The sequence below is a fragment of the Zootoca vivipara genome, chromosome Z (assembly GCF_963506605.1).
Source record: "Zootoca vivipara chromosome Z, rZooViv1.1, whole genome shotgun sequence".
Taxonomy (NCBI): domain Eukaryota; kingdom Metazoa; phylum Chordata; class Lepidosauria; order Squamata; family Lacertidae; genus Zootoca; species Zootoca vivipara.
Genome location: NC_083294.1, coordinates 14,340,634 through 14,368,004, shown reverse-complemented (window position 1 = coordinate 14,368,004; position 27,371 = coordinate 14,340,634). Strand labels below are relative to the sequence as shown.

At 47.2% G+C, this 27,371-nt stretch overlaps 1 protein-coding gene across 2 annotated transcripts in view; it reads left to right on the top strand.

Moving 5' to 3' along the window:
• Positions 1 to 26,880, top strand: part of ABL1 (ABL proto-oncogene 1, non-receptor tyrosine kinase) — a 117,333-nt gene extending 90,453 nt beyond the window's left edge. For both annotated transcript variants that reach the window (XM_060270197.1, XM_035112972.2), the window contains exons 5-11: positions 5,472 to 5,556; positions 6,641 to 6,818; positions 13,596 to 13,780; positions 17,622 to 17,774; positions 18,466 to 18,555; positions 19,563 to 19,727; positions 21,781 to 26,880. In XM_060270197.1, coding sequence (XP_060126180.1) covers positions 5,472 to 5,556; positions 6,641 to 6,818; positions 13,596 to 13,780; positions 17,622 to 17,774; positions 18,466 to 18,555; positions 19,563 to 19,727; positions 21,781 to 23,438 — 2,514 coding nt within the window. In that variant the 3' untranslated portion in view covers positions 23,439 to 26,880. The remainder of the gene's footprint in view (positions 1 to 5,471; positions 5,557 to 6,640; positions 6,819 to 13,595; positions 13,781 to 17,621; positions 17,775 to 18,465; positions 18,556 to 19,562; positions 19,728 to 21,780) is intronic.
• Positions 26,881 to 27,371: the final 491 nt, after the last annotated feature.

The window sequence follows — 27,371 nt, the reverse complement described above, 5'->3', positions numbered from 1 at the left end:
GGCAGGAGCTGGGACCAAGCAACGGGAGCTCACCCCGTCACAAGGATTCGAACCGCCGACCTTCTGATCAGCAAGCCCTAGGCTCAGTGGTTTAACCACAGCGCCACTTGGGTCCCTATATAATAGTCTATAAAGTTCTAAAAAAAGCTAAGAGAGTCTAAAAGAAGGATTAAGAACATTAGACGAGTGGAAGAGCATAAAAGGTTAATATATATAAGACTATAGCTATCAGTCTACAGAGCACTCTAATACGAGTACTCATTATATCTAGTTTGTGGCACAGGTCATCATCCGACAAATTTTGAGCACTGCTGTGCAGAATCTGGCAACGTAGCAGGGTTGGTATCTGAAAGCAGCAGGGAAGTATAGAATTGTCCTGTGCGCCCTGGGTACCTATGTAGTAATGGTAAGATGAGGCTAGTACAAATGTCTCTGTAGTAAAGACACTGGAGAAGCACATGCTCTGTTGTTTGTATTTGTCCAGAGTTACAGGGGCATTGTCTCTAGGTATCATTGCAATTCAAGAGCATATTATGAACAAGCAGAAGCACTTGGGGAAGGACTGGGAGGGATGTGGCCTGGGAAGAGTCATAAGGGCCAGATAGAGAAGGCTGGATGGCCACATTCCTGAAGTTCCCCATTCCTTGTAAGCTGTTGCAACCCACTGTGAGACCAGCTGGTAATGACAACGAGGATGGTAATAGGGGGGGTGGGGGAATGCTTGCAAAATGCTAATATTTGACTCTAAGATGCCATGGAAATGTGGAGAGCTGAACTTAAAACTAAGGGGTGAGGCGAGTGAATCCAGGAGAAACCAAATTTGATATATTTGCCCAGTTCTAGAAGGGAAGCTGCATTGCAAGGCTCATGAGAGCTGGACTCTGTTCTATGGGTTCTCAGTTGGTGAGATAAAGGTAAAGGTACCCCTGACCGTTAGGTCCAATCGCGGACGACTCTGGGGTTGGGGCGCTCATCTCACTCTATAGGCTGAGGGAGCCGGTGTTTGTCTGCAGACAGCTTCCGGGTCATGTGGCCGGCATGACTAAGCCGCTTCTGGTGAACCAGAGCAGCGCACGGAAACACCATTTACCTTCCCGCTGGATTTATCTTGCGTGCTTTCGAACTGCTAGGTTGGCAGGAGCGAGGACCGAACAACGGGAGCTCTTCCTGTCGCTGGGATTCAAGCTGCCAACCTTCTGATCAGCAAGCCCTAGGCTCCGTGATCCTTTCACACTCTCTCTCTATAAGAAAATAATTGGCTTATTAAGTAAATAGAATGTAGAAGGACAGGAAATCAGAGCATGGGGTAACTCTGTCTCTTGACCACCACCCCCAGGCTCAAGGGCCAACCTGGATTGTGAACCTTTACAGTGGTACCTTGGGTTACAGACGCTTCAGATTACAGACACTTCAGGTTACAGACTCTGCTAACCCAGAAATAGTACCTCGGGTTAAGAACTTTGCTTCAGGATGAGAACAGAAATTGCGCCATGGCGGCAGCGGGAGGCCCCATTAGCTAAAGTGGTACCTCAGGTTAAGAACAATTTCAGGTTAAGAATAGACCTCCAGAACGAATTAAGTTCTTAACTCGAGGTACCACTGTATTTAGCATGCCTAGCCAACATGTCTCCAGAATTCTGAAGAAGATTCTTGAGGACAAGAAACTTGTTTAGAAGCTAAGATTCTTCACAGCCAGCACTAACCACTAGGTTTCTCGGCTGTGTGATTTATAGCCAGCCTTGGTTTTTTTACCCTTTGGCTTACCGTTCAGACATCATCCTTGCTTATTTTTTATTAGCCCGGTTTCTGTTGGCTAGGGAAAGGAAGTCACCAGCCAGCTACCAGTCAAACTAATTGGAAGCAAATACATGGATGGGGTGAAAATGCCGAACAGCAAAATGAGCACTGAGCCAGATTTTAAGAACATAAGATGGGCCTGGCAGCTGAATCGTTCCAAAGGCTCATCTAGTACAGCATACTGTCCTCACAGTGGTCAACCAGATACCTCAAACAGAAGCCTGTAACTGGGGCCTGAGTGCAACGGTAGCACTCTCCCCACTTGTCATTCAAGTACCTCTAGCAGAAAAACACTCACACCAAATTGGAGAGTCGGTACAGTGTGGTGATTAGAGTACCAGACTAGGACTTGGGAGACCAGGGTTCAAATCACCCACTTGGCCATGAAGCACACTAGGTGTAACTTTCCTCAGGTAGTTGTGGGGATTAAATGAGGAGGGAAGAGGGACTATGTACACCACCCTGAGCTTTTTGGGAAAGAAGGCGAGGTATAAATGCAGGGATGTACCAAAAAATTAATCCGTGCAAGTCCCATTGGAAAAAGTGGAGGCCACAATCTAGTGTAGTTCTCATTCATTTTACTAGCCCCGTGCAGGAGAAATTTCCAGCAGGTGGGTGGCATTGGGCTGTATCTCCCCTTTTCCTAGCATCTGAAACCCCAAGGTTTCTTCTCCGTTTCACAGTGGTGCTGCCTCTGTGTTGTTTTCCGGTCCATCCCACCTCCCAGTATCCCCTTCTGCCATTTTCTGCCTTATCCCCCATCAATGTTTTGTTTTCCCTCCCTAGAAAGAAGCCCAGGGACAGAAAACAGCATTGTCTGTAAATGCACAGCCTCCTCCCAGCCGTGCTTTGTAAATGACCTTCTGGCCACCCAAGCTTCTGTTTATCTTGGACTCTACGCCCCGCTGAGCAGGAACCGTACCTTCCTCACTCCAGAGTGAGGCCAAGCCGAGATGGCTTTCTGCTAATAACATCATAATGCAATTTTAACTGTGGCGGTGGAAGAGACTGCGGGGGGGGGGGAGAGAGAGGCAGTGGCTTTTTAAATGCAAAACTTTCTCTCCATGGTTTGGGTTCCATTGCAAACTCTGAGGGAATTCTGTGGCAGAAGCTCTTCTAGACTTGTATAGTTGGAATCGGACCCCAAGGGTCATCTGGTCCAACCCCTTCAATGCAGGAATCACAGCTGTTTAGCCACAGTTTCCAGAGAGGCAATGTGCCACTAAGTTTTAGTGGCTGGAAACAAGCAATTGGGGAGCAAAGTGGATGCTGGACTAGATGGAATTTTGGTTGAAGTCAATGAGCCCCCCCCCTTAATACTTCTTAATACTTTTTAAAGCATCTCCAGATCAGGAAGGCAGCGTATGTAGTTCTCCACACTTAATCTCCACAACAACCCTGTGGTTGGGAGATGATGACTGTCAATGGGTCATCCAGAGAACTTCATGGCCAACTGGGAGATTGAAACCTTGGTTTCCCAAGTCCTAGTCTGACACTCTAACCCCTACACCACACTGGGTTTTCCTCATTTTGTATTTGGAGATTATATGTGACAGGGACAATGAACCTGTTGACACCCCCCCCCCCATGTCATCCTCTCAACTCCCATGAGGTTCAATAACCATCATGGTTGGGGATGATGGGAGTTGAAGGCCACTGATGTCTGGAAGGATGGTTGGAACAGGAGTCCAATGACATCTGGAGGGATGATGGGAGCTGGAATCTAGAGGACCAGAGATTTCTCCACCTTGGTATATGCCTCTGAACTTTTTAAGCTACTAATATATCTCCCCTCTGCGAATCTTGACTACCTAATCAAGCCTTGAATGTCAGATTGTGTCATATCTCACACAAGATGCAGGAAGCAAGGAGGGAAAAGATTATTAATGTGGGGACATAGCAGCAGTTTATGGAATTTATCTGTGTTATGCATAATTCCATGGAAAGAGAACAAGGAAGGGGATCCTTTTTCCTCCAAGATATGAAAACTTGGGGTCACCTGGGGAAGTTGTTTGTCAGTAGATCTGGACAGGCGAAAGAGTGTCTTTTTATATAATACTTCATTAACTCATCAAGATGTGCTGATGCAAACTTGTTTTGATGGCCTTGAACACTCACTAAACAAATTCATTGGGGAGGTCTGTTGGCAGCTTAATAGGTTAACAGATTCATGTGTGGCCTGAAGCAAGTCCTGAGGGCCCGATAGAAAGGCCTGGGGGCCATATTTGGCCTCTAGACTTGCGGTTTCCCACAGGGGATCAGCCAGGAGCCCACAGATTGATTCTTGACTTACTCCAAATTCCAGTTAACCCAGCCACCACCACCCCTGGCTCAGCATGTAAATGAACCCCTGTGATATTTCAGAGGAAGGTGACGGTTTCTGAAGTTGCATCGATTTCCACATTGCTCAGCCATTCTCCGGATGGTACCTGAGTGACCTTTTCGAAACAAATAAAGGGAGAGTTCAATCTGGATATAGGGAAGGAAAATTGTCTCCTGGAACTGCAGTAACCCAACACCAGCAAAATATAAAATAAAAGAGCTTCAAGCAAAATATAGGGTGGTATCCAATGCACTTGTTCCATTAGCAAAGATTTACACCCACGCAATGGAACCCGTCCACCCCGTGCATGACCTGCACCCTCCCCAAACTGCTCCTGAGGATTGGAGGAACCCCCAGATTGAAGGGGCAGTTGTGAGGAAGAGAGAGATTGAATGTACAGTGTCCCAGTGCATGCTGGTCAGTAATTGTACAGTCCAAAGTTGGAGTTAACTCTTTATTAGCAAAAACATGATTTCCACAGACATTGCGGAGTGTCAAGCCTAATGAGCGCAGTGACTCATTTCTGGTGAGTCTTATTCCATGGAATCAGTTGCTGAGACTGAAGGTCCCCACCTCCCCACAGCTATGTCTCCTCCTCTCCATGGCTTTTTCCAAGCAATCAGATACTGCGCCTGCATACAGCCAATCTCTCCTCCACTCTTTTCATACCTCTCCTTGTTCTGGAAGACCGGGGGTGGGGGAGGGCGAGCATGTCACAGCAGGAGGGGGAGACACCATGACTTTTCGCCAGCCTGACCTCATCTCTGCATATTGACCTCCCACTCGCCAGCTTCAAATTCTGATTCTTAACATCTCTCTGCCACAAACACTCCCAGCTCACTAAGCCCAGTTACCTCTTCAGATTATGACACTTCCTCTTGCCAGTCTTCTCCCTCTGGCCACTCATTGTCCTCCCATAACCATTCCCTCGGCTCTGAGCCTTCTTCCCTTGAGTGTTCCCCAGCTGGTTCCTCCCACCATTCCTCTCTGTCCAACCAGACCATGTCATAGAGTTGTGCAAAAGTAAATCCATGCATAGACAAGGATTGGATACAGCCCATTGGTGCACTGAGGGGCAGGCCTGAGGCCAGAGGTTTTTGATGTTCTGCAGCCTGAGGCCAGAGGTTATCAATATTATGCAACGTAAGGCCAGAGGTTATCAATGCTCCACAGCCTGAGGCCAGAGCTTATCGATTTTCTGCAACCTGAGGCTAGAGGTTATCGATATTCCACAGCCTGAGACCAGAGGTTATTATTGTTCTTGCAACTAATTTCCAGCGATTCCATTATCTAGATCATGTGATGAAATCATTCTCTCTCTCCCTGTCCTCCCTTCCCTCTTTTCCTGCAGGAGGACACTATGGAGGTAGAAGAATTCTTGAAAGAAGCAGCGGTAATGAAGGAGATCAAGCATCCAAACTTGGTGCAATTACTGGGTAAGTGTCAGAAATACCAAACAGGGCGACTCAAACCAAAGCCTTGTACAGCAAAATAGGACATTAAGGAGAAGATAAACCACTGTGAAGTCACACCAAGGCTTCACAGAGAGACATTTCGGTTCACTGGCAGGAGTTGGCAATTAATTTTTTAAAAAAGTTGAACAGAGGTTTGTGCATCTGTGTGTGTTTAAATCTTCATACTTGTATTTAATATATAAAAGGCCAGAAAGCTTAGACATCTTTAACCAGCTTCTGGAGGAAAGTTTGTCTTCTCTTACCATAGAAAGTTGTTTTATTTCAAGTCAGAACTTTGAACCATCTAACTCAGTATTGTCCACACTGACTGGCAGCAGCTCTCCAGGATTTCAGGTAGGGAGGCTCTCCCAGTCCTACCTGGAGATGCTGGGAATTGAACCCTGGGACCTTTTGCATGCTTTACTACTGAGCTGTGACCCCTTCCTCATAGGAGTGCAGCACCTCTAGCTTAAAAATCATTCATCCTAGTCATAGGAAGCTGCCTTACACAGAGTCAGACCTTTGGTCCATCTAGTTAAGTATTGTCTACATTGGCTGGCAGTAGCTCATCGGGGTTTCAGACAGTGGGTCTCTCCTAGCCGGTGTGGTGTGGTAGTTAGTGTTAGTCTAGGACCAGGAGACCAGTATTCATATTGCCACTCAACCATGAAGCTCACTGGGTAACTAGGGCTAGTCACTGCTTCTCAACATAATCTACGCCACAGGTTTGTTGTGGGCATTAAATGAAAGGGGACGGGGGAAGAATCATAAACACCACCTTGAGCTCCTTTAAGAAAATTAAGGGTTCCCTAGAAAAAGGGAATGATCGTTAAACCACACTGAGAATTGTAGCTTGGGGGGGCAATAGGGGTCTCAGCACCCTTAACAAGCTATAATTCTTTGTGGGAGAGGTTTGCAGTGGTATCATAGTGCTTTAAATGCATGGTGTGAAGGTGGCCTAACAATGGATACAACCCAGAATTAATACTGCAAATCATAAATTATTTCTTTCTTCAGCGGGATTCATTTTTAAAATCTAATTTGTTCATTTTTAAATGTTTCATAGGTGTATGCACACGGGAGCCTCCGTTTTACATCATCACTGAGTTCATGACATATGGAAACCTCTTGGATTACCTGCGGGACTGCAACAGGCAGGAGGTGAATGCTGTTGTGCTCCTCTACATGGCCACCCAGATCTCCTCTGCTATGGAGTACCTAGAGAAGAAGAATTTCATCCACAGGTAGGAAAACTTCGTGCTGCTATACAGAATAATGCTATGATTTGCTTGCTTGTTTGTTTCCTGTTGAAAGAGCCCAGAGCTGCAAATGGATCCACAATTTAAAAAGAAAAACATTATAGAGCAGTTAAAACATACTTTAAAATATGGTGGCAGTGACAGCCACTAACTTGGATGCCTTTTAAGAGAGTGATTTGACAGATTTATGATGGATAAATAAGGCTATCAAACAGCTCCACTGTAAAAGGCTCTTGTTTGCTGGGAAGTACAAGTAGGCAGAGTTTGGTAGCACTCAGGCTGTGCTTGTTAGCTTCCCACTGGGGTTGGCGACTGTGAAGACAGGGGTTGTACTAGGTGAGCCTTTGGCCTGATCCAGCAGGACTCTGCTTCTGTTCTTACAGAAGAAAATGGAACCACCTCCCCTTCTACCACTAGCCTGCTACAGAGACTGTTAATACAATATTTCACAGACAGAGCGATGCAGCTTTACATTAGCCCATTTATGTTGTGTGCTGCGTCTTGGAACACACAGGCACTCCTTGGGGAATCACGTCTTGCTTCTGGATTATTTTTCCTGCCAAGGGTATGTTGCATCCCTGCACAGCTTAGCAGCTGGCAAACTCTGACGTTCAGCTATTTTGGGGGTGGTGATGCTGCCCACTCAACCCTGCAACTGTGTATAATGTGAACCTGAGCAAGAGTTCACTTTGCAGCAGGGAAAGAGGGAGAGATTTCAACCCTTCCCTTACCAGCTGTTTCCCTCCACCCTAAAAAATCCTCTCACAGCTCTTCTCCCCACCCCCAGGAGTGTTGCAGATCCACATTTGCCTGAAACCCTAGGAAGCCACTGCCACAGTAAATGATACTGAGCTAGATGGAGCAACAGTTTGACTCGGTATAAGGAAATTTCATGTGTTCCTATATAAGCCAGCCCTTTCTTCACAACCATGAGCCCTGGAATCTTGCTTTATTCTCAGGGGAAGGACTATAGTTCAGTGGTGGAATTTCTTGCCTTGCAAGCAGAAGGTCCCAGGTTCAATTTCTGTTATCTCCAGATGGGACTTGGAGAGAGACCCCTGGCTGAAACGGTGGAGAACAGCGGGCAGTTATTGTGGACAATACTCTGCTAGATAAACCCACGGTCTGATTCAGCATGAGACAGGTTCCTATCTTTTTAGTATAATGGCATTACATTACTGGACCAAATAGATTCTGAGATGGTGTGTGAGGGTCCTGGCTTAAACTGCATGCAGTCCCTGCCTTTAATTGGTGACACAGTGCCTGGGCCACCTCTTTCTGATCCCCAAGGGCTGCCCTTGGCATAAAGGGAAGCTTACTTCTGCTGCTTTTGTTGCATCTCCTATCCCATATCTTAATAAGAAACTTGAGAGAGGGCTAAATAACCCAATGCTGTCACAAAAACATGGGATCAGGCCAGTGGCCCATCTAGTCCAGCCTCCTGTTCTCACAGTGGCCATTTGGGAAACCCTCAAGCCCATTATGGGAAACCCATGAACAGGACCTGAGCGCAAATGCTCTCCCGCACCCTGTGGTTTCCAGCAGCTGGCATTCAGAAACATTGCTGCCTCCAACTGTGGTGGCAGAGCATACACATTGTGGCTGGCGCCAATGAAAATGCTCACCTCCTTGCCCCTGTATGGTCATAACCCCCAGGATGCCCTTGTCCCTTCCATCACTCCTGCCTTTCAGTCTGTCTCAGTCCTGATGTGGTGCACCAGTGTTTCTACCTCCTCTGTGATTTTACAATAAAACCTCATGATGAAAGATTCCTTCCTAATCACCACAGCTCTTTGTACAAAACGAGCTCTTCCCCTCCTTCCTTCCTTCTTTCCTTCCTTCCCCATAGCCAGCAAATTGCCCATAATGACACCCCTTTTCTCTCCCCACACCGAACCATCATTCTCCGCTTTGCAGTTACTGGAGTTCTCAGGAAGTCTCTTTCTCTCTCTCTCTCCCCCCCCCCCCCGCCCCCACCTTTTCAACACACCTTCCACCCTCCTCTCTCCTTGTCATCTTGTGCTTTTTAGTGATTCCTTTCTCCTCCCGCTATTGTCTGGATTGTGTTCCTCTCCCGCTTCTCTCCATTAAGCATCTTTGCCATTCTTGCTGTCTGAAGGATTTTGACCTTTCAGTGTGCTGCAATTATTGCTAGCACTTTACATTCTTTGTCTGGGGAAATGGCCTCTGAGCAATCTAATAGCTGGTGGGTGACTTGATCAACTTTTTGGGGGGCATTGTCAGTGTCTGTCTTGAAAGGAACTTGGGCTGAGCTTGGTGCCGTGTGGGAGATATCTATTTCCTTTCCGGGATGCTTCCTCTGTGACTTAGGAATGATTAAGTGTTGGAAACAACCCCAGTCACTGGGCAAGGGGGCAATCTGCAAATGGGACATTTATACATCTCTCTCCCCACCCCACAGGGAAACACGCACACCCACACCCACCAGAGTACATTTGAAAATGATTATGGTACTTCCAAACCACTCAGAAAGCTTCAATTTGGATCATTTGCAGTGCATAGTCATTAAATTCATCTCACAATAAAGGGTTGTTGTTGTTGTTGTTGTTGTTGTTTAGTCCTGTCCGACTCTTCGTGATCCCATGGACCATAGCACGCCAGGCACTCCTGTCTTGCACTGCCTCCCGTAGTTTGGTCAAACTCATGTTCATAGCTTCGAGAACACTGTCCAACCATCTCGTCCTCTGTCGTCCCCTTCTCCTAGTGCCCTCAATCTTTCCCAACATCAGGGTCTTTTCCAAGGAGTCTTCTCTTCTCATGAGGTGGCCAAAGTATTGGAGCCTCAGCTTCACGATCTGTCCTTCCAGTGAGCACTCAGGGCTGATTTCCTTCAGAATGGATAGGTTTGATTTTCTTGCAGTCCATGGGACTCTCAAGAGTCTCCTCCAGCACCCCTTCATGGATCAATGCCTTGTCGTGGCGAAGGGGCTTGAATAACTCAGAGAAGCTATGAGCTATGTCATGCAGGGCCATCCAAGATGGACAGGTCATAGTGGAGAGTTTTGACTAAACGTGATCCACCTGGAGAAGGAACTGGCAAGCCACTCCAGTATCCCTGCCAAGAAAACGCCATGGACAAAGACAACAGGCATAAAGGGTAGTATTTATAGCAAATAATGCATGTGAGGCCCTTCCATTTGGGGAAGAGGTAGTGCATCTGCTGTGCATTCAGAAGGCTCCAGGTTCAATCCCCAATGACATCTTCAGGTGGGAGAGACCCCCGGCTAGCTCAATATTACCTATAAGGTAAAGTTAAAGGACCCCTGGATGGTTAAGCCTAGTCAAAGGAGACTATGGGGTGTAGCGCTCATCTTTCTTTTCAGGGCGAGAGAGCAGGCGTTTGTCCACAGACAGCTTTCCTTTATTGCCTATACTGACTGGCAGCAACTCTCCAGAGTTCCAGGCAGTTTCAGGCAGGGATTCTTTCCCAGCCCTACTAGGAGAAACCTTCTTCTTCTTTGGCGATCACTCATAGCCGAGTAAGATTGTCTTCCATAAACACGGTTTTAACAATGGGTCCGTAAGTGACTGTGGAGGCCAATTCTGGATCCACACGTCCTTCCACTGTGGGGATATTGGTTTCCAGGCGGGAGTTGATCACGGTGTGGATTTGCCATGCGTGCCTTCCTCTTAGCACGTTTCTCTGGGTTGAAGCTGGGACCTTCTGCATGCAAAGCAGATGCTCTGTTCCTTTCCCCTTTTAATTTTTTAGATGTCAATGCACATTATTCCACTTATTTCAATGTGTGATGAGCCAGCCTTGCTATTTTGGGTGTGTTCGTGCATGTATGCTGTTTATTGTAGTAAGTGGATCCTGGACTTAATGGTTACCATCATGGCACTACTGCTCCCCACCCCTGACCATCTCAGACACATTATTGATTGATTGATTGATTGATTGATTGCATTTACATACCACCTTTTTTCCAGGAGCTCAAGGGGGCCCACATGGTTCCCCCTCTCCTCATTTAATCACAACAACACTGTGAGAGTGAGTGGCTGGCCCAAGGTCACCCAGTGAGCTTCATGGGTGAGTGGGGATTTGAACTTTGGTCTCTCAGGTCCTAGTCCAGCACAAAAACCACTACACCTCACTTGCCCTTTATGTCTGTTTTGCACAACTTTCCAGGTTGTGCCTGGATCAGGAGCCCTTTTTCCTCACCTTTCTGTTGGTTAAGAGAGAGAACTTGAGGAAGTGCACCCTACACTCTGCTCTCTCTCTCTCTCTCTCTCTCTCTCTCTCTCTCTCTCTCTCTCTCTCACACACACACACACACACATGTTGAGGTCACCAGCGTTTCACAGAGTGGTTAACTTTCCTACATAATTAGCATGCCCACCAAAAGTTGCCCACCTGCTTCCCCTGTAGCAAGCCTGATGATCCCACACTGAAATGCTGACGGTTTATCCCTAAGACACAAGCTTTTCTTCTGCTGCATCTAAAGGCTCATTCAGGCAACTTCATCTCTGATAATGGCACCACCAGTGTCTCATAGAATTGTAGAATTGTAAGCGACTCAAAAGTCCAATCCTTCCTCAGTGCAGGAATCACAGACAAAGAATCTGGCTGAAGATTATGGGAGTTGTAGTCCAACAACATTTAGAGATCAAAGTGTCTCTCACCAACCTCATCCAATCGCTTCCCACTCCAAACACAGACTCTCCCCCTCCCAACCTAAGGCTTACTGTCTCAACTGGTTCAATTTGCTCCATGCTGGGATCCTCGTCTCCAGTCCAACCCCTCCTGCAAAGGGAACTTTTCTTTTTTTTTTTTTAGGGGAAGAAAAAAAATTCAAGTATCACTCTCTGTCTCTTTCCTTCTGCACTCTGTTCTGCACTGTTAGTGACCCCAGGTCGCAGGAGCAGATGGGGAAAGTGTCTTGCTTCCCGTTCATCCATCTGTCTGTCTCCATCTTCTCTTTGCAAACGGCTCACCCCTGTAGACTCCCAGTCCCTTCAGGGGGGGTGCTGTCACTGTCCTCCTCAATGGATTTCAGATGCACGTTGGTGACCTCACTGAATGACTGGAGTCGGCAGGAAATGACGGTCGCTAATGACAAGGTCTTTTCTCCCCTTTATGTGCTGTGTTGACGGCATTCTCGCTGACGAGAACAGGACATGTCAGCAACGGTGTGTGACAAATTAATGTGCCCTTTCAGTATGGCGCTCTCTCATTGAACAAGGAGCTCTTCTCTAGCTCTGCCAGTGACTTTGCAAAGTTCATGAGTCACTGGGAAAGTGGTTCATGTATCTTTCACATAGGAAGGGAGTTCCGCAGTTGGATTGATTTCCAATTTAGCGTGGCGTTGGGTAGAAACAATTTATTCAGCCTCATCGAACATAAGAAGGACCATGCTGGACCAGGCCAATGGCCCATCTAATCCAGCATCCTGTTTTCACAGTAGCCACCCAGATTCCCTAGTGGTAGACCTTCAAGTAGGACCCAAGCACAAGAGCAGCTCTCCCCTCCTGTGGTTTCCAGCAACTGGTATTCAGAACCATTGCTGCCTCTGACTTTGAAGACAGAGCATAGTTATTATGGCTAGTAACTGCTGATAGCATCCTCCTCCATGAATTTGTCTGCTTTAAAGCCATCTAGGTTGGTGGATATAATTCCCTCCTGTGGCACTGAGTTCCACAGTTAAATACATGCTGCATGAAGAATGTCTTTATATAATGCCCCCCCCCCAATCCACATTCTAAAAGGGTGTAAAGTGTAAAACCAACACTTCAAACTGGGCCCAGAATCAGATATTCTGCAAAGACCTTTTAAAATTTCCTCAGGCTCTGTAGTTTATAAGTCACCCAGATGATACATTGTAAGGGCAGAGTATAAATCCAAATAAATAAATCGTCTGCCATTATTGATTCCCCCCCCCCTTCCCTCTCACTGAGGGAGTCCTAATGAGCTTCAGAGGAAGTACAGGAGTTGCAGAATGCTGTTTGAAAATGACTGTTCTACATCTCCTTTCATTCTTGACCTCTGCTGGGGGAAATACTTTCCTCGAGGTTGCTTAGTCTGGTGTTCCTTCAAAAGGAAGCTTTAAAAAGTCTCAGTTCTCTGCTAGCACCAGAGCCGTTGGTTGGGAGGAGGCAAATCAGCAAGTGGTGAGCAGAGAGTTCAATCCTGCTGGCTGCGGGGGTCTGCTTTGCCAGGGAAGATGCACACAGCAGGATTGAGCCCCTCCCACCCATTTTTGGTGTCACCCAGTGACATCAGCTGATGGACAGTTGGGTGTGCTTTTGCGGAGAAATGGCCTCGTGGGCCAAACTGGGCTCCCTGGCAGGCCATTTCTCCATCCCTGAGGCATATCCCTGATTTTGCCAGTGGGGTACAGTGGGAATATTTGAAACTCCCTGCAGCAAACAGCCACCGCCACCAAATTGTAGATGGCAGCAAAGAAGCCACAGCTATCACTGCCATCCCACTCACACATTCAGTTGGTAGAGCATGAGACAATTCATCTCAGGGTTGTGGTTTTGAGCCCCACGTTTGGCAAAAAAAAATTCCTGCATTGCTGGTTGCTGGACTAGATGACCCTTGTGGTCCCTTCCAACTCTGTCAGCATCAACATTTGAAACGTGCTTGTGTAAATTTGATGGAGCAGCCTCTGGTTGCGTGAACTGACTCTTAATGAAAAGCAGTGAGCTCGTAATGGAACAGAAGTTGTATCTGCGGTGCCCACTTCCACATAGCTGGAGAAAGATTTCATAGCCCATCTTCCATCACTGCTGCCATAGGGACCTGGCTGCCCGGAACTGCCTCGTTGGGGAGAACCACCTGGTGAAGGTGGCCGATTTTGGTTTGAGCCGTCTGATGACAGGTGACACCTACACAGCTCATGCTGGCGCCAAGTTCCCCATCAAGTGGACTGCGCCGGAAAGCCTCGCCTACAACAAGTTCTCCATCAAATCTGACGTCTGGGGTAAGAGCTTTGTAGCGTGCCTGTGGTGTTCTGTTCTACATGTAAATAATTTTGTGTTTGTATATATGTAATAAGTCTAGATTAATAAAGTGATATGTGGTACATGCATAGGTAAGTATATTAGGTAAATTGAGGGAAGCATTAGGTTGGGAGGCAGGAGAAAGTGTGCTTGGAATAGTGAGAGTGAACAGGAAGAACAGAAGAAGAGCCCTGCTGGATTAGGCCAATGGCCCCTCTGGCTCAACATCCTGTTCTCATGAATAAGCGTTTGAATATTGGTGGGAGACAGTTTGGGATCTAAATGATGTTGGACTACAATGCCCATCATCCTCAGCAGGCTTAGCCAACGGTCAGGGATGATGGGAGATGTAGTCTAGCAACATCTGTGGGACACCCCCCCCCCAAAGGGTGGAGGACTCTGGTTCTGACAGACAGTTCAGGGCACTTGGACTTGGGAGTTGGATATGGAGAGAATGACTGGATGCGGATGGGGTAACTACGTTGATTGTAACCAATTTTTGCATGATGGTTTCTGAGATCAAGGGAACAGGTCTTCGTTTGTGCTCAGACACTACCAGAAACCATTTGGAATCAAGATGGCAGGCTGAACCTTTCAAAACTGCAGTGATATCAGCCACTGATTTCAAAACTGTCTGGACTCCTATCATAGCTGTAGAAAAATCCAGTTTTCCAAGATGGATAATATGCCTGCATCTGTGGAGGCTGTGGGTTGTGTTTTTTTTAAAAAAAACACCTCATTTTCTCCTCAATTCCCCAAGTGCTGGAGGTTCAAGCTGTTAACAAAATAAATTTCTGGAAATGGCTGGACTAGAACAGTCCTTGGTTGTTTCCCATGTAATGTGATGTGACACCTCTCAATACACAAGATGGTAGTGGCCTTCCCTTCATGTTAAGAGAGAGGGGTGGCTGAAGTAATTACATACAGGTCGCTGAGCTGATGACAAGAGGCTCTGCCTTGCCTAGGGGAATCTCAAGTACCTTTCAAACACATTTGGAGCATATCCCCAAAGAATCCCCATAGGCACCAAAGAATCCTGGGAAGTGTAGTTTGTTGAGGATGCTGGGTAAACTTCAGTTCCCATAATTCTTTGAGGAGGAAAATGTGCTTCAAAACTATGGTGTGTACACAGCTTTCATTTCCTAGGTGAGTTCTAAGAAGTCTCCTCTTTCTCCTGGTTCTTGCAATGCTTGAGGATTTCGTTCTCCCATCTTTAAGCAAACCAACCTGATTACTGATACATGTATCACATTATCCTTCCTTTGGGGAAAAGCCATAGCTCAGTGACAGAGCATCTGTCTTGCATGCAGAAGTTCACAGGTTCAATCCCCAATGGTATCTCCAAGTGAAGCTGGGAATACCCCCTGCCTGAAACCCTGGAGAGCCACCGCCTGCCATTGTAGATAGAACAGCTAGATGAACCAACGATCAGTAGAATGAAGCATCCTATGTTCCTACTTAAATTGGCCTTTTATTTAGAACTATGAGGACTGGAATCTTGCTTTGTTTCTAGGAGAAGGGCTGTAGCTCAGTGAACATTTGCTTTGCATGCAGAAGCTCCCAGCTTCAATTCTCAGCATCTCTGGATAGGGCTGGAAATGTACACTCTCCGATACCCCTGGATAGAAGCTACCTGTCAGTGTAGACAAGATTGCACTAGGTGGACCAGTGGTCTGATTCACTTTACTTGTGTATTCTTGGAGGAAGTATGCCTCTGAATACTGGGAATCACAGGTGGGAAGAGCACTGTTGCGCTGCTTGCAGACTTCCCTTGGGGGCATCTGTTTGGCTGCTGTGAGAACAGAACACAGGACTAGATGGGCCCCTTTTGGCCTGATCCAGCAGCCAGGCTCTTCTTATGTTCTTATGATAGAGGCGAGAAAGGAGGTCAGAGGTCTTTTTTGGAGTGAGTTAGAGAAGGTGAAGGAGAGCTATTTGATTCCCAGAGAAGAAGAAGCATCTCAATAGGAAAGGAGGTTTCAATTAATCCGCCCCGACGTCTCTTAATTGTGCCTTTAACAGGACTTGAAGGAACTTGAAGCGTTTGCACTGGAGACAAGCTAGTAAATTGAAAATTAGGCTAATTCTGCCCTGTCTTATCTCATGAGACTTGTCTGGATTGATGAAGAGGCTTGTTACTCTTCCTTAACGTCTCCGCAGCCGTTTGGCATGGAACGTGAGCAGCCCAGAGCGGGGAACTGCCAGAGCATGTTTTGCTCGTGGCTCTCCCACCTCTGGGGAACAACTTTACAAGTTGCATTAAAATCAGTTGGGAGTAGGCAAGCCTGGAGTGGGGACTCCTGCATAGTAGCATTGGGCAGCTTCACCCAAGTGTGAATAGTTATGCAGCATTTTTGCCCCAGGATATGGAGAACACTCCAATCACAGCAGGGGCAGAGGTGTGACACTTGTATGGCGAAATGACTTCTAAAGCAGTTTACAACTATAAAATCAGTACATAGTTAAAATATACACTAAGAGATCCAAAGTGTAAGTAGATAAATAAGTGTAAGTAGATAAATAGGTACCGCTGCAGCGGGAGGGTAAACGGCGTTTCCGTGTGCTGCTCTGGTTTGCCAGAAGCGGCTTAGTCATGCTGGCCACATGACCCAGAAGCTGTCTGTGGACAAACGCCTGCTCCCTTGGCCTATAGAGCGAGATGAGCACGCAACCCCAGAGTCATCCGCGACTGGACCTAACAGTCAGGGTTCCCTTTACCTTTACCTTTAAGAGATCCACAGTGGCATTAAAATACCCTTAATTAAAGTATTCAGCAAAACATGGAATTACAAAGCATGACAGGTTTTTCGTTTTTTTAAAAAAAAATAAGTTAAAACAATAAAATTATAAGTTCGGTTCACCTAAAATGGTGTGTCTTCAGGAGCCAGCAGAACATCAACACAGATGGGGCCTCTGTGGCATGCCATGAGACTGTGGCTGCCAGTGAAGCAGCCTGCCTTTGTGTTACCACCAGCTGATAATCTTCACCTTTCCCCAGAGGACCCTTTACCTGGAGGGTGCCAAAGATTTGGGCAGGGATGCTCTGCGAGCAAAGTATCTCAATTGAGGTTTATATATCAATCTATTGACAACGACAGCAACCCTCTGAGCAATTTACATACAGTTATATGTGAACTATTCATTAAAAGCATCAATAAAATCAAACATCGTAAATCATATTGACTTAAAATGCATCAAAATATAGACAAAACCAGCAATTTTACACGTTTGAATATGCTTTGGTTGCCCCTTACTTTTGCTTATTAACTCCAAATCAGGGATAGTTTAGATGGCCTCATTACCTCAGCAGTCATTTTGGAGAGATTTGTTTTGGTTTAACTAGCCCTGGTGGTTACTTCTCCTAGACTTTTGCTTGCCGTGCACGGACCTGGTTTGGGTATGTGCACTGCATGATTAACAGACAAGCTAAGTGTGAAGCACACACACAATAGCTCCAGTCCCTGTATTTATTGAGGCAATGCTTTTTTTTTCTTGGCAAAGAAATTTAATGAATGAATGAATAAAAACAATAGTTCAACACAATATAATTGCATGTTAAAATTATGTGCAGTACGCCATGTTAGCCCTAACTCAGAGTAGACCCATTGAAATTGTTGGGCATTTCAGTGGGTCTGCTTGAAGTAGAATTTAGTTGGCTACACCTGTATGTGTCCATTAATTTCAGTGGGGCTACTCTGAACGGAAGGTAGATACAATCTGTTGTTGTTGTTGTTTATACATGTTCCCCCACCTTTGCCATAAGCTCCTATTTAGAGCATCAGTTCATTGAAAATGTCTTACTGACTTCCTCTTCCCCTGTAGCCTTTGGTGTCTTGCTTTGGGAAATCGCAACGTATGGGATGTCTCCCTACCCTGGGATCGACCTCTCTCAGGTCTATGAGCTCCTGGAGAAGGACTACCGAATGGAACGACCTGAGGGCTGTCCGGAGAAAGTCTATGAGCTCATGAGAGCATGTAAGGTTTTACTTACTTCTACATCTCAGTGGGTTGCTGGGGTCGGCTCCAGTTACGGAGAAGCAGGGAGCTGTTCTTCACCTGGTCTTCTGCCCTTACTGACCCTTGATAGATGACAGGCCCAGATGTCCCCTTGAGAAATGTGAGTTAATTGTTATTCCAACTGAAGATGAAAGCATTGCATTGTTTCACCTGGCTTTAGTTACACTCATTATGTTCTTGTTTATTTTATTTATAGCATTTACATCCCACCTTTTTTCCCCAAGGAGCTCGAGGTGGTGTACATGGTCTGCCCCCCACTCCTCATTTAATCTGCAGAATGTAATCTGTGGCGTAGGTTAGGCTGAGAGACGATGCCTGGCCCAAGGTCACCCATTGAGCTCTATGGCCAAGTGTGGGATTTGAACCCCAGTCTCCCAGGTCCTCATTTAATTCTCACACTGACCCTGTGAGGTAGGTTAGACTGATAGCTCCTATCGCTTCACCCTCATGGCTAGGAGGGAGAACTCAATGAAGTGCACCTTCTCACCTATCAGTTCTGCCAGAGAGTTTGGCTACTCCTCCCAAAGAACTCTTAACTTTTGAGAATGGGAAGAAACTGCATGGTAGAAACTGCATGGGGTTTGCACATGTGTGTTGAAGGTATTTCACAAAAATGCTAACATTCCCCCCTTCCTTTCCTACTTTTCAGGCTGGCAGTGGAGCCCATCCGATAGGCCTTCCTTTGCAGAAATCCACCAAGCGTTTGAAACTATGTTCCAGGAATCCAGCATTTCTGATGGTAGGTGCCATCACAGATAATTCTCGCTCTGTGGGAGGCGAGATAAGTGCTTTGTTTTCTGCTTCATTGCTTCATCTGCATAACCCCACGCATCTTATTTTATTTTTGGAGATGTAGTGGAAATCTTCTTTTGATAAGTCAGGGTAGGGGGCCACCAACATTTCTGGGTCCAGAAACTCAGGCAAACAAAACTCACTGCAGTCAACCGAAGGCAACCAACCATGCCCTCAGCGCCAATGAAAACTAATAAATGAATAGAAAGAACCTACCCAAGTGATGCTGACATAAAAACCTCACATATACACTGAGTAAAAGAATCTAACTTTACCCCCCCATCTGAACATAGAGACAATGTAGATACTTTTGTAACCCAAGAAAATCTTTAATAAAAACAATAAAAACTCAAGACTAGTACCCAAAATGGACTACAGTAGTAGCCTACACAAACACGCACACAGAGATGCTAGGGACTGTGTCCCCAACCCTCTCTGCAATCCAACCCCTTGCCATTCCCCCCATTAACCCCCTAGAGCTTCCCCTCCCCACCCCATGCACCTAGTAAGCAGAGCCAACCAAGGCTGGATCGAGACACACCAAAGAAGCGTTTCAGTTTAAAGTGTTGTAAATTTAAAAAAGGAAAACAGGCAGAGAAAAACAGGACTCCACATCGCCACCTGGTGGCACAATGTTATATCGCATATACAACGCATATAAATCACTTTTCCTTTACCAGTCTAGCTGAGTCCCAACTTGTATTTTTGTCCCCATCCTCCTTCTCCCTACTGAGTTTTACAAGGGGCAGCAGCAAGACTTGATAAGGAAGCTGATGGGCAGGGCCGCCACCTGAGCTGGTTGCAAGGAAGGCTGGGATTGGTGGGGTGGTGCCTCACTTGTCCTAATAGAATGGCCTGCAGTGCAGTAAAGGCTTAATTTATGTCATTTTCTAACTCTGTTTAGTGCCTTTTGACTCTTTGCTCTCTCTTGCTCCCCCCCCTCGTATTTTCCAGAGGTGGAGAAAGAGTTGGGAAAGAAAGGAATGAGAAGCGTAGTGAGCACCTTACTACAAGCTCCAGAACTGCCAACAAAGACAAGGACATCCAGAAGAGGAGCTGAATGCAAAGAAGCCAATGAGAGCTTGGAGGCAGGACCCACCAAAGGGCCAGGGGAATGCGGTATGTCCTAGCTCTGGTAGCAAGGTGACTCAAGGTGGCTCCAGGAGACTTGAGGCACCTTGAAGAGGCTTGAGGCAGCCTGCAGCGCACGAAGCAGCTGGGTCAGGACTCCAATGCACCATTGGGGTTGCGCCTTCCTAGATTTGATGTGTGTGTGTTTATGAGAAAGAGATATAAGATTAATGTGGTTGTTTTATATAGCATTAAAGGGATTTTATTTAGAAGTATGCTCATACCAGACCAGGGCACAGTCTGGATTTTAACATTATTATTTTTTTTAAAAAAGTTAAACAAATTAACAAAATTTATATGCCACTTAATTGTACATGGAACTCCTAAGCACTTTGGACAAAACATTAAGCAAACATTAAAATTATTGACAACAGGCAAAGTTAAAAACAGGAGTTTTTAAAAAAATGATTCCAAAGGGTGGGTGACACTCAAATTAAAAACACACCCAAGTTCAAAATCAGTTAATTTAAAACATGTTAAACAATGAGGGCAAGCCATCCCCAGAGAGGTGGTGTTAAGGGGGTAGCCCTTGCCCTTGCTTCTCTCTGAAGCAGCAGCTACTGCTGCTGGGGGCGCCCCTGCCCCCATTGAACCAGGCCTTGATGTAGCTCCTACCACCCTGGTAGATTGAGCCCAGGTGTGCTCTCAAGCAATCTGGCCAGGCCTCCCTCTGCCAGTGAAATCCGGCTGCTGTGGAGGAGGGTCACTTACGGTCTCCGGCTGCTGCACTAAATTGGGCCCCCTTTACCCTGATCCACCAGCCAGGCTCTTTGTGTTCTTACTAGCTGTGGTATTTGGGAAAGATCCTCCATGTCTAAGAGAAATCTACCTGGAAGTGCCACTTGCTGGTGAGGCAATGGCATGGGCCTTCCAGCCCTGCTTCTGGGTTTGGATGGGCTGCTGGTCTGATCCAGCAAGGATGGTCTGCCTCCGCTCTTGGAGGCACTATGCCCCCTAGTGCCAGTTGCTTGGAATTCCAAGTGTCCCTGGTGATGCGGGTATGCTGAGATCTTGCTTGTGGGCTTCCCATAGGGCATCTGGTTGATCACAATTGTATTTCCCAGTCCTAACTGGGAATTGAACCTGGGACCTCCTGCATGCGAAGCAGGTGCCCTGCCACTGATCTGTGGTTCCATGTCTTAATGTTAAAGAAAGATTCCATCCCTCATGGCTCTGAATTAAATAGAGGCATAGGAAGAGCATTATTCCATCATGCTACAGTGACTGGCAGTGGCTCTCCAGGGTTTCAGGCAGCGGGTCTTTCCTAGCCCTACCTGGAGACACTGCCAGGGATTGAACCTCAGACTCTCCACATACATAGCAGGTGCTGTATTGCTGAGCTAAGTTTGCAGTTTGACACTTGAGATTAAGAGGCAGCAACACACAAATGGCCACCCAGCTCCAGAAAGGCTATTCAAATTGGCCTACAGCCCAGAGATTTCTGTTGCAAGTTACTGGAGTGAGAACTTAAGAAGGGCCATGCTGGTTCTTCAAACTCCAAACTTGTCCACCATCCTCTATTCCAGCATCAGATAACCAGACCATGTGCACGACGCAAGGGCACTGGCATGATGCTTCCCAGCAGCTCTCAGATAAACTGCCTCCGAACAGAGAGGCTGCACCTAACATGGCTAACAGCTGCTGATAAATAAACCTTCCCATTCCTGATCCGCTCTTAAACTCAGTGGTCGTCACTGCGTCTCACAGTAGTAAATCTTTAAAAGTAGCTGCTTAACGGAACGAGCTGGGAAGTCATTTGGTGTCCTTAGATAAGCTGCTCTCTGCCCGCCCCCCACCAAACAAATCTGCAGCATGGCGCGGGATAATCATGCTGCTGTACCTTATAAGAGTTACTGACATAATTCATGTGAAGCACTTTGAGAGCTTAGAATAAATACCAGGTCTTATTATAATAGCAGTGTAACTTATGCCTGCCACATTTCAAATCAACCTCCAGACAGGCCCATAAGGCGAGGAGATTGGTTTGCCGGTTAAGCAAGTGCTGTCTAATTCTTGACTCTCTCTTTTTCCTGCTCTGCAGATCCCACGGACCACGAACCAGCCGTGTCCCCCTTGCTGCTGCGGAAGGAGAGGGGCCCTGCAGACGGGGGCTTGAATGAGGATGACCGCTTGCTCCCGAAGGACAAGAAGACCAACCTCTTCAGCGCCCTCATCAAGAAGAAGAAGAAGATGGCCCCCACCCCACCCAAGCGGAGCAGCTCCTTCCGGGAGGCGGACACCCACTTGGACCGCAAAGGAGGGGGTGAAGAAGAGGGCAAGGAGGGCAGCACCGGGGCTGCACTGGCAGACGCCGAGGACCGCTCCAGGTTCCAAGGTGCCATCAGTGAGGCTGGAGTCACCAATGGGACTGTGTCTGGGAGCTCAGGGTTGCTGTCGCCCAACCCCTGGAAAAAATCTGGCCCTGCCACTAATAGCCGGCCAGGGGCCAGTGAGGAAGAGAACAGCTTGAATGCTGCCAGCAAGCGCTTCCTGCGATCGTGCTCGGCCTCCTGCGTGCCCCATGGGACCAAGGACACAGAGTGGAAGTCGGTCACCCTGCCCCGGAACCTGCAATCCACAGGGCGTCAGTTCAACTCGTCCACCTTTGGGGGGCACAAGAGTGAGAAGCCTGCCCTGCCTCGGAAGAGGGCCAATGAGGCAAAGGCAGACGTCGTCACCCGGGGGACAGTGACCCCACCTCCTCGGCTGCTCAAGAAGAGTGATGAGGCGCCTGAAGACGTCTTCAGAGATGCCGAGTCCAGCCCGGGTTCCAGCCCGCCCACACTGACACCGAAACTTATCCGGAGGCAGCAGCTTGTGCCTCCTTCTGCCAGCCTTCCTCACAAAGAGGATGGCATGAAATCCAGTGCCTTAGGAGGTGGTTTGGGAGCAGAGCAGAGCCCCTCAGCCAAAGCTGGCATCTTCCTCAGCAAAGCCCCTGCTGAAGAGCCCCGGCTCAGGAAGGCAAAACAGCCTTCAGAGAAAGACAAGGGGAAGCTCTCCAAGTTGAAACCAGCCCCGCCCCCTCCACTCTCCTCCTCCTCTTTTTCCATAGGGAAAAACAGCAAGGGGGGTCTTAGCCCAGGACACGAGGAGACACCCATGCCAAAGGGCAAGCAGCCAGCTCAGGCCACAGACACTTCGAGCGTCGAGGCCCCCAAGTCCAGTCTGTTAGCGGAGGGGATGAAAAAGCCTGTGATCTCCTCTGTACCAAAGCCCTCATCCTCCACAAAACTGGTGCTGATGGCAGCCTCCCCCTCCACTACTTCTCCCTCATCTGCCCCAAGTGTTGACCAGCCTCCCTCTACGGCCTTCATCCCCCTCATCTCCACTCGTGTCTCCCTGCGAAAGACCCGCCAGCCCCCTGAGAAGATTGCCAGTGGTGCCGTCACCAAGGGAATGGTCTTGGAGAGCTCTGAGGCTCTGCGGACAGCCATCAGCAAGAACTCTGAGCAGATGGTGAGCCACAGCGCCGTCCTGGAGGCAGGCAAGAATCTCTACACTTTCTGCGTCAGCTACGTGGACTCCATCCAGCAGATGCGGAAGTTCACATTCCGGGAAGCCATCAACAAGCTGGAGAACAGCCTCCGGGAACTCCAGATCTGCCCTACCGCAGTCACTGGGGGCCCCTCTGCCACCCAGGACTTTAGCAAGCTGCTCAGTTCTGTGAAAGAAATTAGTGACATTGTCCAGAGGTAGCAGAAGCCACTGGATGCCTGTAACTGGGGAAGATGATGGGTTGCTGCACAATTGAGTGCAGATGCAGGACTTGGGGTGGGGTGGCACGGGTGGGGGTGGAGGGCATCAGTTGGGACTGGCCCAAGACATTTTGTGGCCTGAGGCAGAAAAAAACAGCCCCAAAATCATCACACATATTAACTAACACAGGGTGATGTCTTCTGCGCTTGACCCAGCTGAAACCAGTGGGTCCCAGGAAATACAATTCAAGGGGTGTGTGAGACTGTGAAGCTCACTGAAGTGAAGCAGGTCTGGATCTGGTCACTGCTGGAACAGGAGGCTTCCCAGGAGATACATAGGTGCACCACCTGGGGTCCTGTGATGGAAAGAAGTCAATACACAAACAGACACAGAAAGTATGCAAGAACAGCTCTCCTCAATTTTAACCAGGGGTTACACAGGATCCTCTGAGGGTTTCTACCTCCCTCCCTCTGTGTTACCCTTAAGGGCTCTCAAAACCCTCTGCTTCACCTTGAACCACGCCATCCTATCAGGTGTGGGCACAAAGCTGCCTGTTCATTGCAAGTCTAGCCCCTGAACCAGACTCATTGAGAGATGGATGGTCCACCCATCCACACCTCTCTCTCCCTCTCCCCTTTCTAACCCAGATTCCCTGCTGCCTCGAAATCCTCTTATCTGTGGAGTTCTTGCCTTGAGGGAAAATGACTGAACAGTGTTGAGGCTGGCATCATTTCCTTTTATTCCTGTTTAATGTTTCATTCCTTTTGGGTTAACCTGTATGTTGGAGGCTGTGCTTGATGGACCCTGCTGCCTGGACCAGCTTTCCTGGCCAAAAGGTGTATGGAGGAGGTCTCTTCAAGTCCCTCCCTCCTCTTCTCCCCGGTATGGTGTTTTATTCCACACCTGCCCTTCTCCACTTCCCTGTCTTCTGCACCACATCTCTGTTTTTCCCAGTTTAGAACTGGCTAGCGAAGGGGACAGAGGGAGGAGGAGATACTGGCAATGATGCAAAAGCTCTGTCTTGCCAGTAGGACCTGAGCAATTATTATGTCCCTTTATTATGTTCCCGCCACTACCTGTATCTACCGTCCAGGGGTCCTTACCTTACCTTACCTTAGACCTGTTCTAGTGGTGAAAAACCACCACCACCACTGCATTCCCACCTCTCCAGTAAACAGCCAAGCCAAATTATTTCAAAAATGGCATGATTCAACCAGGCCGTATGCTTGGGGTGAATTGCTAGCATTTGACTAGAAATTAAAATGGGAGCTGTAAAACTCCCCCCCCCCCAAAAAAAAATTATGTAGCACTGTCCTGCAAAGAAACACTTTTGGTGGGTTTTCAAAAAATTTGTTGATTTTCATAGAGGTGGGGCTTACTTACCAGTATTTAACCAGAGGCACACACTATCCTTCCACACTAATTTCCTTCCTGAAACAAGCTGCAGTCATTCCACTGTAGATTGACTTTGTGCTTTCATATTTGGACTACAAAGCACTTTGTTCAGAGCATGGATAGGAAACCTGTGGCCTTCTGGATGCTGTTGAAACTCCCAATTCCCAGCAGCCAGCATGGCCAACAGTCCCGTGGGGATGGGAGCTGTGAGCCCAACAATGAGGGGCAGGCAACTAGTTCTTGTTGGATGCCTAGCCCCTTGTCAGGGATTATGGAAGTTGTAGTCCAATAACATCTCTAAGGGCACACAACCCCTGTCTCTTGATTTAATGAAAATGAACTGCAATCCTTTGTGTTCATAAACCCCTCTTGACAAAGGCTCATCTTACAGTAGCACCACTCCTAACAAGTGCCAAGAGGGGATTAGATGATTAAATGCAAAAGGTAATTCCCTGCAGATGCCAAACTAGGCATGTCAGGAAGAAGTGTGCAGGAAGAAGGCATGTCACATGCTGTCTTTGTCTCTGTAGGATCCCTCATCCTCAATTAAATAGATAGATAGATATATAGATAAGATAGACTTGGATGGCTTTAAAAGAGGAGTGGACAAATTCAGGGAGGAGAAGGCTATTGATGGCTACTTGCCACCGTGGCTATGCTCTGCTTCCATAGTCTGAGGCAGTAATGCTTCTGATTTCCAGTTGCTGGAACTCTTGAGAGGGGAGAGTGCTATTGAAATCATGTTCTGTTTGCCTGTTTCCTGCAGGCATCTGGTTGGCCACTGTGAGAACAGGATTTTGAGCGAGATGGGCCATTGGCCTGATCCAGCAGGCTCTTATGTTCTTAGATAAACAGACACGCACAGGGGAGCATTTGATCCCATCTGCCCAGAGGGTTCCAAGAGCCAGGAGCAGTTTTATCCAATGAGACATTTGTTGACAGAATCTCCTATTCCAAGATCATAACTAGTCCCCTGCCCTTTTGCAAAGCAATCAGCTCCCCTGTCTTGCTGGCTTCCCAAAACCTTGTCCCATCACCTGCTCGGTCTACTGTCACATTCACTGCCCAGGAGGTTTCAATCCCACCTACTGTCCCCTTGGCAATTTGTTTTTTGGATCAGCTCAATGCTACTTCACCCTATTAACTGCAATTTACCGCCACTTGGTTTTTTAAAAAGTGAGGCTCAAGGAAACCAAAACCGATTATCATTCACCTCTTCCTTCTCTTCTTTGGCCTCGCGCTGTCCTTATCTTCTCTATGTGTCTTCAGCACTAACCACTTTTAAATTACATTGCTGCCTTCCTCTTTGAGGGTTTCTTTAGCTGTGATTCCTGCATTGCAGGGGGTTGGACTAGATGACCCTACCAATTCTATGATGCTACGATTTCCTTTTTTATACGCTGTTTATGTCGCTGTGACATTTCTGAGACTCTTTCCTCTCCACTCCACCCACAAAACCCACTTGCACACCGCTTTGCAAAATAGTCATAACATATTTTTTTTTGTACATGACAAAAAATATGGGGATGTAAATGCACCACTGCCGGCTGCCTTTGTGGACCCAGACGTGCATGACAAAAAGCAAACAGTAGACCAAAAAAAGACTTGCACCCCTAAACACTCACATACACACCCAGAAAAAGATATCTCTCTTTTCCTGTTGGACTCTACTGTTTCCAGAGGGTACCAGTTTCGTTTTTGTGGATAATCTCTTGTTGCCACTATAGATATATGTTTGTAACTCAGTATTACACACAGTTTCGTAGGTTTTTCTGTCTGTTTTGTTTTACAACATGTGAATAGCTGTGTCTCTCTTTGCACCCCCACCCACCCACGCAATAATACTTGCAGGACTTTGTAGTTTTCCTCCCTCAGCTGATGATTGTCCAGTTCAGAATGCGGGGGTGGGGGCTGGAGGATACCTTCCCTCCCCCCTGTAAATGGCTTTCTCTCTCTATCTTTGGCTTTATGTTTGTTTTTTTAAAATAATTCCAGATTTTTCTTCCTTAGCATTTTTTTTTAAATAAATTGATGTCAAAGAAAGGAGGAGCATTTTCTTCCCTGTCAAATGGAGTCAAACTCTGTCCAGTTTCAGATGGATAGGAAGGTTGACACCCTTTAACACCTGACGGTACGCTGCACAGCCTCATTGCGAGATTCAGCATGGAAGCAGCACTTTTATCTCTCTGGATTTCTGGGGAAGGGAGCCTTCTACCTGCTCAAAAGTCCACACACACACACAAAATTGATCTTTTTTGGATAGACAAAACAGGTCTCAATATGTGGTGAAGCTCCTCCCCAGAAAGAAATTCTCACACATAGAAAACTAATGCATAAGCAAGAAGGGCAATGCTAGAGCTTTGGTAACCTTATATCTAATTCTGGGGCAAGCATAAGCATCTCTCAGGAGTTGGGAACCCCCCTCAGGCCATGGACCACATTCCCTCATGAGCAGCATTCCAGGGATGAGGAGGGCCAGAGGTGAAAGTGTGTGAAGGGATGGCAACAAATGCAACTCTGCCTTTGAACAATAGGCTA